At 41.8% G+C, this 12,419-nt stretch overlaps 1 protein-coding gene across 3 annotated transcripts in view; it reads left to right on the top strand.

Moving 5' to 3' along the window:
• The window catches only part of DNAJC7 (DnaJ heat shock protein family (Hsp40) member C7), a 30,047-nt gene that overhangs the window by 5,501 nt on the left and 12,127 nt on the right, over positions 1–12,419 (top strand). The window contains exons 2-6 of one of the 3 annotated variants that reach the window (XM_067716271.1): positions 2,980–3,018; positions 6,048–6,136; positions 7,850–7,974; positions 8,354–8,467; positions 9,116–9,190. In XM_067716271.1, the coding sequence (XP_067572372.1) occupies positions 2,980–3,018; positions 6,048–6,136; positions 7,850–7,974; positions 8,354–8,467; positions 9,116–9,190 (442 nt within the window). Of the gene's footprint in view, positions 1–2,979; positions 3,178–6,047; positions 6,137–7,849; positions 7,975–8,353; positions 8,468–9,115; positions 9,191–12,419 lie in introns of all 3 variants that reach the window. The other 2 variants (XM_067716273.1, XM_067716272.1) reach the window with 2 other exon arrangements.

Here is a 12,419-nt window from a genome sequence, read left to right as displayed (position 1 = left end):
TGTCCTCAGAGTAGCTTCTGAGAAGCTTATTTCTCAGAAGCAACTTCTTGGTTGTGTCTCCTGCCCCCAGGGGTAAATGAAGTTTAGGTAGGTGCCACTGATTTTGACACCTCCCATTTAAGGAACTAGCAGAAGTTTTTAACACAGTTGAGGCTGCTATTTCTGTGTGAATATCCTTCTGCCTGCAATGATGGAATTTCCGTCCGGATTGCTTGCTTGCTTGCTCTTTTTCCCCACTGAATAAGACAGCCACCTCCAGTGCGTTGCCTGGTGTCCTTCCCTACTTGAGCAGTAGAGAGAGCTGCTGCCTTGTGTAGTCTGTATCTGTGACTGCACTTGGTGCCTTTTGGTCTCTTCTGGCTCTGCCCCTGTTGAGATTCCCTGAGTGTCCAGACGGAGGACAGTTTGAAGTGGTATATTTTTTTCATCTTCATCTCCTTCTCTTTTTGGGGGGAGGGTGGGTGTTTTAACTGGGCTTTTAAGTGAAAGCAGAAGCTGCCTATTCTATAGGAAATTGGGTAAAGGAAGCTGGGTAGCCCACCCTTACCAACAGGTAGAAGTTGGATAGAGTCCACCCTCTATTTTCTCTGGACCTTTATGAAGCCTTTATTTGCTCTCAACATTTAGCGCCTTGCATTTTGGCAAACACTCTATCTGTGGAATTGTTCCCGCTCATATATGGCTTCCACCTATCCATGTGAAACTTAAATTGTTAGAGGATAAAAAAGAAAGAAATCGAATAATATGCATTTGGTAAGATGGAGTAAAAGGCTTCTGGGCTCCTTTTACTTTACTCTCTCATGAAGGTCAGAGAGAGTACAACATGAAACAGGCCCTGTGACATGCCTTTGGGAACAAGAGGTCTTGTGCTGTGGGAAGGAGCAAGGAATTTCTACTCTGAGACTGGCCAAGATCCCGTAAATTCTGAAGGGTGGAGGGCATTCCTTCATCAACGGGCAACTAGTAAATTTGACTGAATAAAAGAAATGGGTGCAACAATCTAGAGTAAGGGTGACATTTTGGAAGTAGTAAATATAATAGGAATGCATAAAGGATATTTGACTGGTTGGCAGTATAAAGTATTATTATTAAAGACCTGAGGGTAAAAAAAGGAAAGATATCTTTCTTTAAAGTTCTTCCTGCCAGTAAAATAGTCTCCAGGTCAGAGGCCCCTAAACGCTCCTCTGCTCTCACAAGAAATCACGTTGTCCTGAGTTGTAATTTTAGTAGATTTCTCTTCCACTTCTGGAGTAGCAGACTACATCAAGAAAATGCAAAGAAAAAGAAAAAAAAGATCTCATTCAAGCTGCTACGTCTGTTTTGATTTAAACTGGTATTAATGGCTATTGGAAGAGCGGAACTTTATTAAAAATACATTATTCTAGCCAAATACTTGAAATAAATAAGAGTACTGTGGTTCACCACCCCGCTTCCCCCCCTGCCCTTGGTCATTCAAAAATCTAATCAGTATTTCCTCAGTTGCAAATGTAGAATAGTGAAGCCATGTTAGTCTTTATTTTTCATGCAGTGGGGTAGAATAAATCTAAAAATGGTACATTACACATATACATGTGAAGTAATTCCAGAGAGAACCCAGAGATGTTGAGACGTTTTTTAAAAAAAATACTTGCCAGTGAATCCTGCATTAGTGAGAGTTGAGTAAAGTTTCTAAATACCTCTTTAATTTCTAGAAGATAGACTAGTTGGCCTAAGGCAAAGATATTGCTTAAGGTTCAACTTGGAAGTATTTAGAGAGAAAATGGAAGTTTTTATAGAGCATCTAATTTGGGGCACATTACGATTTCAACTGTGGTGTTTTAATTTGTTTTTAATTTATCTGTAAATGTGCAAAGTTGGCTGGTGATCATAAGCCCAAGTTGTCTGATTTGATCACATGATGCTGAGCCCTGCTAAGACCTGTGTGATACCAAATGATTCCCTTGGCAGTGTTTGTTGGAGTAATTAGCATCTGTGATGAATGAGTGCTAAATTGGGAGAGAGAATGGAACTGTGTGATCAGAGGATATACAGATTTTTCACGCACATGTAGTGTTAGAAGAGCAGGTTTTCATACTGCAGTTTTCTGATTGATGAGGTTGTTTCTGAAAAATAAATACATTTTAAAATAGCAAAGCAGAGCAAGAGTAGAATGTATTCTCCTTACCTACATCTGTCAGAGAGAAGGCCGGCCTGGCCCTCTGACACTGATCCCGTTGTGGGACACCCTCCCATCATACATCCAAAGAGGGCAGAGTTTTTGGAAAACCTTTCATGAGCTGTTTTCACAGGAATTTGTTGCTGGCTATTCAAGTGAAAGGACTGGTCTGGTAGAGGTAGTCATTCCCAGCATCTCTTGGTGAATCAGAGAAGTGAAGCTTTTTCTGCTTAGAGGTGATCCAAGGATTGGGTGGGGAACTGGATAAATTAGTTTTAATCCAAAAACCTTGCCACTCACAGGATCTAGCGGGGAAAACATGGGACTCTAAGATTTAGGAAACCTGTGCAGCCACCTTGGGTGCCTCACTAGCTCTTCGTCTGTTGGAGGACACGTGATATTATCACCATCACCACTTCAGAAGGCTGTTGTGAAGACCCTCATCGTAAATGTTTTGAAATTTTGAAAATGCACTAGAGATACAGTCTCTGTTAATAGTGTCATCGGGTCAGTTATGGCCAAGTCTATATTTTGATGTGGTGTTATATTTCAGGGTTTAGTCTGAATTTCATTCTGTGGCCACAGAAAATAGTCTGTAGTTTAATGTAGTCCCTTTTGGAATCTGTTCCTTTTTTTTACCTAATCCAGGTGAACTCAGTTAATCCTAATTCTTCCTTTCTTAGTACTGATGTGTTTTAGTTAGATACATGTTGTAACCTCACTTGGTTCTCAAATGAATTGACTGGCAGTGAGTGGAGTGACAGATGCCACCGCCAGATTGCCCTCAATTCCAGTGTTAACCAGCTCTTCTCCTTCTTTTCCAGTCCTACGCCTTTGACATCTCATCCTTCAGTCCCTTTGCTGTAAGGGCAACTTGAACAAGCTTCAGCCCTTTCTCAGACTCCCAGGCAGGACTTGAATGGATTTGACCCTGGAATTGTTCCTGATGCAGCCTTGTTCAGTTCTTGCTGCTGCCATGCTGGATTCCAAAGATCCACTCTTTCCTCGGCTGGTCTCGCAGGGTCAGGCCCATTGGTTAAAGCTTGTTGTGTATTTGGTGGGGAGGTTCAAGATGACGGAGGGACTCCACTTTGGGCGTTGGACCTGGAGGCAAAAAATAAGCATTCAGTCTAAAAGCACTAAGTGCCCATTGTTTAGGCAGCTGTTAATCAACCATGTTTCTATGAAAATAAGTCCTTTTCATAAGGCAGTTGTGTGGGAATAGCTAATTCTGGCCTGATGCTGTGCAGTGTGAGGTTAAAAACATGGTAACGTGTCACAACACAATTCTTCTTGTTCTTTTCTGCTGTGGGCTGACTCTACATTACTCGCTTTGTTTGCTCTAGAATGGAATCTACTCACCATTTACTAAAATGAAATGCATTTCTTGGGGGAGGCAAAGTCCAGTTCACTAGGTCTTGCATCTTAAAGGGAAAGGAGCCTTACTCTGTCTGTGACTGATTGTTAGGAATGTCATTTGGCTTGTTTAAATCCAGGTTGCAGTTCTGGAGTTGGATTTTATACGCTGGGCAGTTTTGTGTTTTAGTTGAAAGAAATTCATATTCATTGTTCTTAGCAGTACAGATTAATTTTTAAAGTCTTAGGCAATAGGTAGAGGTGAGTATTAGAGAGAGCTTAGCATAGTAGATAGGGCACAGCTCTGGGATCTGCAGGTCTGGGTTGACACCCTGACCCTCTGGACAGTTTTTAATCTCTAACCCTTAATTTCCTCTGTTGAAAAATGGGAATAATGAAACTCACCTGATAAGATAATGTATGGAAAGTACCTGGCCTCAGTAATAATTACTGATTTTCCACAGAAGTCGTCCTTTACATTTTTGCTGGAAAGCCAATGCTGAACTCATGGCCTCCACTGGAGTGAGTGTTTCAGGAAAGAAAGGGTATCTCTCTGTATTTCTACAGATTGTCCCCCCTTTGACTCACAAGCTTTATATGCTGATACAACGTCTGTCCAAGTGCTCAGATGCCTTTGGTTTTCCTCAAGGATTTGTGTGGTCTTTGCCACTAGCTGACTGAATAGAAGGCTAGATCTTTTCAGGTACAGTTTGGGCCTATTGCTTTTGAATTTACTACTCCATTTCTTCATAGTGGTTTAATTCAACTTCTGACATCCTGTGTTGGGGAAGCCCCTTCTTCAAATCTTTTGGCATGTCTGCTCTTAAAGGATAGGTTCTTCATAGTTCTTATAGTGCCTGGCTTAATTTAGAGTTGTTCAGCATGTGGAAAGTTTGTGCTTGGTCTTATAAGTCTTGCAGTTGGGGGATCCTTCTTGAGAACTTTTAATAGCAGATGGCCTCTTTACATCATTGTGACAGTTGGTGTAATAAAATTATTCAAATCCATCACAGTTCAAATCTGTCATTTATAGGTCATTTCCACTTTCCTTCTCCCTTTTTTTTGGCCATGCCACACAGCTTGTGGGATCTTAGTTCCCCGACCAGGGATCGAACCCAGGCCCCCTCAGTGAAAGCGCCAAGTCCTAACCACTGGACCCCTAGGGAAATCTCCCATTTTCCGTCTCCTTTCTGCTAGCAGACTTTTCTTGTTAATAGGGCTTGCCAAGACAGTGATGGAGAAGAATGGAAAGGGAGATCGCCTCAATAAAAGGAGGGTGGTTTTGCCAGTTTGTAGTTTAAAATACGTGAGTAAATAAAATCACAAATCTTCCCATTGCCGATGTCCATGGAATCAAGCTGTAAACTCCTATACCATCACCAAGGTTAAGAACTGTATTTTTGTCCCCACTTCAGCCAGCCCTTGAACTGGGCTTTTAGCATGCGTGGAGGACAGAAAAAGAAACAAAGATTCTTCCTTATAACAGAAATGCCAGATATTTAGCTATGTTGCAGTAATCATTTTGGTAAAGAATTATCTTTGTCACTCAAGTTGGTCATTAGAGTGATTTTGGGTATCTCTGATAGAGGTTACAAGTTTGTTCTTTGAGACATTGTTGGTCATGTCTGAATTGATTCTAGTTCTTTGGTCAAGAATATAATTTGCAATTATATATCATTGTTTCTTTTGGAAAGTACAGTTTGTCTCATGCACAGCTTCAAAAAAATGGATCTTGGAGTAGGGCAAAATTTTTGATATTCATAACCACGCCATTGGGTGGTTATACAAGGTACTAGAGGGATGGTTGAGGAGGCAGTTAAGTATCCACATAGATGTGATGGGCGGAGAGCATCAGTAGGTGGGTACTTGTTAGAGCATGGCACTGGCAGTCTATATTTTGTATGTCCCTGTCATCGAAGTTCTTGGTCTCTGCTGTCACTCAACTCTGTCCTCCATCTTAAACACCAATATGCTGTGCTTTTAACACCTTTGCGACCTGCTTTTGCTCTGCTTGTCCTTCCAGTGACAAATGCATGAGCCAGTTTTCAAGAGAATAAATCATTAAAACTCCAAGAATATGACCCATTTCACATTGAGAAATCAGTTGCCCCTGAACAGCATTACCTATAACTGACTTTCTGTAAGTTTGCTAAAGAGGCAGAAGTTGTGGCACAGTGGAAAGGAAATAAATATAAAAATTCTGTCTCTGTGAGAGAATGTCTAAATTTGCCTGTCCTAAGGGGAATGATTACAGGTAGGAGTAGTGAGGAAAGGTCAGGCGACATCAGAGAGGTTTCTTGATTTAGTTTGAATGTATCTAAGTGACAAAAAATAGCATCTGAAGAACTTGGATTCGTTCATTAGCACCTCCTTTTGGTCCATCAGCCCATCAAACAAATCTATAAATTCCTTCAAGTATCACATAAACTTTCAGCTCAATGTGCTGGGGGCTCTAGACCAAAAGATTGTTCCCATGAGATTACAGGGGTTATTCCCTCGGTATAGTAACATGATTCTCTTTCTCTTTCCTTTTCAGGGAAGCAGAGTCTTTCAAGGAACAAGGAAATGCATACTATGCCAAGAAAGATTACAATGAAGCTTATAACTATTATACAAAAGCCATAGGTGAGAAGGGATACACTGGAAAATAATTTGCCAAATATTGTTGTTGTTTTAAATTTTTATTTATTTAATTTTTTGGCTGCGTTGTGTCTTCATTGCACACGGGCTTTCTCCAGTTGCGGCAAGTGGGGGCTGCTCTTCGCTGCGGTGTGCCGGCTTCTCATTGCGGTGGCTTCTCTTGTTGCGGAGCACGGGCTTGAGGCGCCCGGGCTTCAGTAGTTGCGGCACATGGGCTCAGTAATTGTGGCTCGAGGGCTCTAGAGCTCAGAGTCAGTAGTTGTGGTGCACGGGTTTAGTTGCTCCGCGGCATGTGGGATCCTCCCAGACCCTTCCCGGACCAGGGATCAAACCCGTGTCCCTTGCGTTGGCAGGCAGGTCCTTAACCACTGCACCACCAGGAAAACCCCCCACCAAATACTGTTATAAATAGCTCCTCTCTAAGAAGTAGTCTTTCTGCATAGTGGGTTGATAACTGTTACTATGTGAAGTCTTTGGGTTTAATGTCCTTAGTGGCAGTGATCCCCAACCTTTTTGGCACCAGGGACCAGTTTGGTGGGAGACAGTTTTTCCACGGGGCGGGGTGGGGGGGATGATATGGTTCAAGCGGTAATGCGGGCAATGGGGAGCCGCAGATGAAGCTTCGCTCACTCACCCGCCGCTCACCTCCTGCTGTGCAGCCCGGTTCCTAACAGGCCGAGGACTGGTACTGCTTGGCGGCCCGGGGGTTGGGGCCCCCTGTTATGAGGGATAACTTTTTCTAGCTCAAGCAGGTAGTTCTTCATTTGGCAAATTAAAGGCAGTTCTAGAAATTCTAGATAATATGGCAATAAGATACCCACCTAAATGCATCTCAGACATTGCCAATTCATTTACCGTCTTAGAAAATGGTCTTTGTAGATATTAACAAGTCTTAGTTACCTCCATGCTCAATTTGCCAGTATATTTTAATCCCATGCCAGCATTTTTCTCACCTAACTTGTTTACAGGCTCCCCACCCCCAACTCAACAAATGCAAATTCATTTTCATGTCTTGTTACATAAAACACAAATCATTAAGAAGACAAATATGCTAACCCCTTAACCCATAAAGGATAATCAGTGGACTTTAAAGCTAAGTATAAATTATTATTATTATTATATATATATATATTTTTAAAGTATCCTAAGCAATTCTTTTCCCAAGCTTTTTTTTTTTAATGTTGGGGGTAGGAATTTATTAATTAATTAATTTATTTTTGCTGTGTTGCGTCTTTCGTTTCTGTGCGAGGGCTTTTTCTAGTTGTGGCAAGCGGGGGCCACTCTTCATTGTGGTGCACGGGCCTTTCACTATCGTGGCCTCTCTTGTTGCGGAGCAGAGGCTCCAGATGTGCAGGCTCAGTAGTTGTGGCTCACAGGCCTAGTTGCTCTGCGGCATGTGGGATCTTCCTGGACCAGGGCTTGAACCCGTGTCCCCTGCATTGGCAGGCAGATTCTCAACCACTGCGCCACCAGGGAGGCCCCATATTTTTAAATAACTTGTCTTTGTAAAGTGGTTGCACCATTGCTGCTGTCCGTTTGTCCAAGTAGTCAAAAATTTGGCTGTGGCCTTTTAGAGTATGTCAGCGTTCCTGTTACAGTTTGATTGCCTTGATATAGCTCTGAGGGAGACGGCCCCTGAGTTTTTGAAGCAGTGACCCATGCTAAACTTCGTTTCACATTCTTCTGCCTTTCCTGTAGATATGTGTCCTAAAAATGCTAGCTATTACGGGAATCGAGCAGCCACCTTGATGATGCTTGGAAAGTTCCGGGAAGCTCTTGGAGATGCACAGCAGTCAGTGAGGTTGGATGACAGTTTTGTTCGGGTATGTAATGGGGCTGTTTGGGGGGGTCTGAGTTGCTGTAGTTGGATTCCTCTAGCCCAGGGTTTCTCAGTTTTGACACTGTTAACATTTGGGGCGAGATAATTCTTTATTGTGGGGAGCTATCCTGTGCATTATAGGATGTTTTCAGTAGATCCCTGGCCTTTAACTACTAGATGTGAGTAGCACTCTCCTCCCTTCCCAGTTGTAACAACCAAAAATATCTCTAACGTCGCTGAATGTCCCATGGAAGGCAGAATCACCCCTGGTTGAGAACCGCGCTGCTCCATCCCTTGTTGGTTGTGTGTGCATGTTGCTGCTGTTGATTTCCTTTGGCTTGGCCAATCATGCTCCTTTTCTTCCCTCTTTGTGTTTCTTCTAGGGACATCTACGAGAGGGCAAATGCCACCTATCTCTAGGGAATGCCATGGCAGCATGTCGTAGTTTCCAGAGAGCCCTAGAACTGGATCACAAAAATGCTCAGGCACAACAGGAGGTATGGGTCTGATGCTGTCAGTATCAGAAGAAACAGCAGGGTGGTATATTTGGAAGGAATAGTGACTTGAGAATCAGAACTGAGATCTTGTCTCACTTCTGCCATCAGCCACACCTGGGTGAATGTGTGCAAGTCTCATAGTCTCTGAGCCTCAGCTTCCTTATCTGTAAAAGGAATTTTGCATATGATTTACAGCTTTGAAAATCTGTGCAATTTGGAGGGTTTCTGAGATAGCTGGGAGGATGGGCAGATGCGTCAAGGAACTGATTTGAGTGGGGTTAAAAAATTTGAATTCATATCCTGATTAAATTGGTAGCAGCTAGAAGATGTTTTAGTTGCATCTTCATATGTACCTAATTTACTCCTGGATGCATTTAGTGAGAATCTCACTGAACCTCTGACAGTGCCTTTTATTTTATGTATGTGTATCATGGCTCCTTTGTTTCTGACCTTAAGTTCAAACTGAGGGTAAAGGTTGGGCCTTAACCTTTCTGTTAAGGAGTCTCGGCTACATCTTCACCAAATTGATTTGTGAAAAGTCTGTGGTTCTGATTTTCTTGAAATAAACTCATCAAGTCCTTGTTGGTTTTTCTGGTTGTTGAATCTGCAACTTCATTAAAACTCTCTTATATGATTTTTCTGGTGTAGTTCAAGAATGCTAATGCAGTCCTAGAATATGAGAAAATAGCAGAAACGGATTTTGAGAAGCGGGATTTTCGGAAGGTAAAGTAAAACTGTGAGGAAGTCTCATCTACACTTTTCTCACAAAGTTCTCTGTGTGTGTGTGTGTGTGTGTGTGTGTGTGTGTGTGTGTGTGTGAGAGGTAATTAGAGGAGTAGTATGGTACAGAAGATCTAGAATAGTAAATTATCACTTTAATTTGGCATTGACCTTTTCTTTCCCTGTTTTTTTTTAAGACTTCTATTTATTGTTTTTAGAGTTTCAGGTTCACAGCCAAATTGAGAGGGAAGTACAGAGATTTCCCATATATCCCCTGCCCTGCACATGCGTAGCCTCCCCCATTATCAGTGTTCCCCAGAGGAGAATTCCAGAGGTACATTTTGTTACAACCAAGTTTTTGGCAATTATGAATAAAGCTGCTCTGGATATCTTTGTGCAGGTTTTTGTATGGATATAAGTTTCAACTCTTTTGGGTTAATACCAAGAAGCACGGTTGCTGGATCCTATGGTAAAAGTATTGCAAGATTGTTTTGCAAGAAACTACCAAACTGTCTTCAGAAGTGACCGTATCATTCTTCATTCCCACCAGCAATGAATGGGCGCTTCTGTCGCTCCACATCATCAACATTAAAAACTTTTTTTTTTGTTAAGGTTCTTATTTTCTTAGTTATATTTCGCTTTATCATAAAAAGCGGTATGAGTTTGTTACTTGAGTTCGTTCCTGTTTCTGATATAAGGTATGCTGGTTAGTAGAGGAAAAGCCAGTTGGAATTAAATATTAGGTTTGGATAACCCATTTTTATTAGAATAATGAGAGCTAGCTTTAACACCTGCTTTGTGTGATCTAGATGGAGCCATAAATAAAAGATAAAGGCCCCTTTTACATTTTTGAATAGTGTACGTAACCTGTCGTCATACCTTTTGATGTTAAGCCTTTCCACAGAAGCACACTACCGTCCTTTATGGAGCTGTGTGATAGTACGTGAAGAATGTACATGCCAAAGGGATTGACCTATGTGAAGTATGGGAAAGGTATCAAAGTTCCAGGTATCTTTCTAAGTCTTATTTGTAGTGGTTATCTCTCATCTGAGTAATTCCTGATTCCCTTCTTTAGATGGAACTTGGAAGTAGCTTTCACTAGAGTTTCAAAAGGGGAGGTAAGTGGCCTCCAAAAGGGTTAAAAACCACTGATCAGGATCAGTTTTCAGGATCACTTATGATTGTATCATCCAAGGACTGGAGTCGTCACTTCATATGTGGGAATTTGCTCAGTGCTTTCTGTAGCAGGTACTCAAATGCGTGATAAAAGGGTACAGTTAAGAATCATTCTTAAGTCACAAACTGTGACAGTCTTTTATTTGGTAATATCTGATTAGCTTATACAGAGTCCTAGCATTAACTTATTAGCGTCCCTCTTCTGTCCATTGGTTTTAATAACCACAGTGTCCTTGTAGTGCAGTTCATACTTTGTTTTGTGTGTGTGTGTGTTTGGAAAGCAATTCTGCCCCGTGTCACATTTTTAGAGCTTTGCATAGGCAAAAGCTTTGTCTCAAAAGGCGGTCTTTTGGGTTTCTTTTCTTTCTTGCCCACCCTGGAGCCAGAATCCCTAGTCTGTGACAGAATCCTCTGTTTGTGACATCCCAGCACCCCCACTGTAGTTCATGGTGATGTCACAAATGAAGAATTATGATCCTGGCAGGGGAAACAGATGAACTTGGAAGAAACAAAGATCTTCTTTGCCTGCAGCTGTCCATAGTCATGGGGAGGTGGGGGTGGGAAGTGAGGCTCCAACTGACACTCCCCACCATGAGCTAAACCCTCTCCGTACAGAACGTCACAAAGGCAGCAGGTTGTGGCTGCTTACATTTTGACTGACTGCCCTCCTCCCAATTCTTTTTCTGTTTAAGGAGGGGAAAATTAGCACCATGACTGCCCTGCTCAGTACCTGCATTTTCATATTGTCCTTAGAACATAAGCTGTGCCATTCAAGGAAAGGTGTCCCCACCACTGCTCTGTTGACCCTACGGAAAGCCTTGCCAGTGCAACAGCTCATGGTGTTTACCTACTTCCCTTTATTTTTAAATTTAAATATTTGAGTAGGTGCTATTCTTGGTTCAAAAGTTAGAAAGTATAAACAATTACTCAGTGATAAGTGCTCCCCCCAAACTTATCTTCCATCTGCCTATTTCTCACCCTTTAGGATAACCACTGTTCTTGTTCTGTTTACTGCCACAGTTTTGTTCTACATAAACAAATACAAATACAGCATTTTTTTGGCCGCGCCTCGTGCCTCGTAGGATCTTAGTTCCCCGACCAGGGATTGAACCCTGGTCCCAGCAGTGAAAGCACCAACTCCTAACCATAGGACCGCCAGGGAATTCCCAACAAATACAAAGATAGATTCTTAATTTTCTTTCTTTCTTTCTTTCTTTTTTGCATGAAAGGTAATAACGCTCTGCAAAGTTCTGTACCTTGCTTCCCCCCCCCCCCCACTTAATAGACCTTGGAAGTCTTTCCATATTAGTATATGCAGAACTTCTTCATTCTATTTTAGATCCACATAGTAGTTAGTGTTCTAGTATATGAGTGTCTACATTGCCTAACCAGTCTCCTGTTGATGGAATTTGAGTTATTTCTGCTTCCAGTTTTCAGACTTCATCTCTTCCTGATCCCTATGACCAGATTCTTAGAGGGAACGGGTGTCCCTTAACTCCAGATTTCTCCATTGGGTCAGTTATTCTTGGAGGAGAGTATGATTCAGGAAGGATTTCCCAGGAATAACAGATAAACCAAAGTGAAAGCTCAGAGAACAAACTCAGAAAAAATAGGAATATATGGAAGTCTTTATGAAGCTGAAAGACTGAAATAATCTCAGCTGTGTGTGTGTGTGTGTGTGTGTGTGAGAGTGTGAGAGAGAGAGAGAGAGAGAGAACCTTTTTGGTTTGTATAGCAATGTGTTAGGTATAGTTTAGGACTATTGAAAGCAAACTAATGATTAGATATTTCTGTACTAAAGTGGAAGTGGAAGAGTGGCCACCATGTGAGGCTTATGCCACAGGAAGGAGGGAACTGTGAGCAATTTCAGTAATATAGGGAGTAATGATTCTTTATCAGGTTCTCTTTTTGGTATTCCTTGTCTTATTAGTAGGCTAAGCATGATGAATTATGCAAAGTAGCAAATAATGGTATTTCTACTAGAAGAATGTGAGTTTTGATCACAGTCACTATCGATATGATTCCCTGTGGAGGCACCTTAGTATGGTGATTAAGG

This window comes from Pseudorca crassidens, chromosome 19, assembly GCF_039906515.1.
Source record: "Pseudorca crassidens isolate mPseCra1 chromosome 19, mPseCra1.hap1, whole genome shotgun sequence".
Taxonomy (NCBI): domain Eukaryota; kingdom Metazoa; phylum Chordata; class Mammalia; order Artiodactyla; family Delphinidae; genus Pseudorca; species Pseudorca crassidens.
This window is presented reverse-complemented; position numbering and strand designations above follow the sequence as displayed.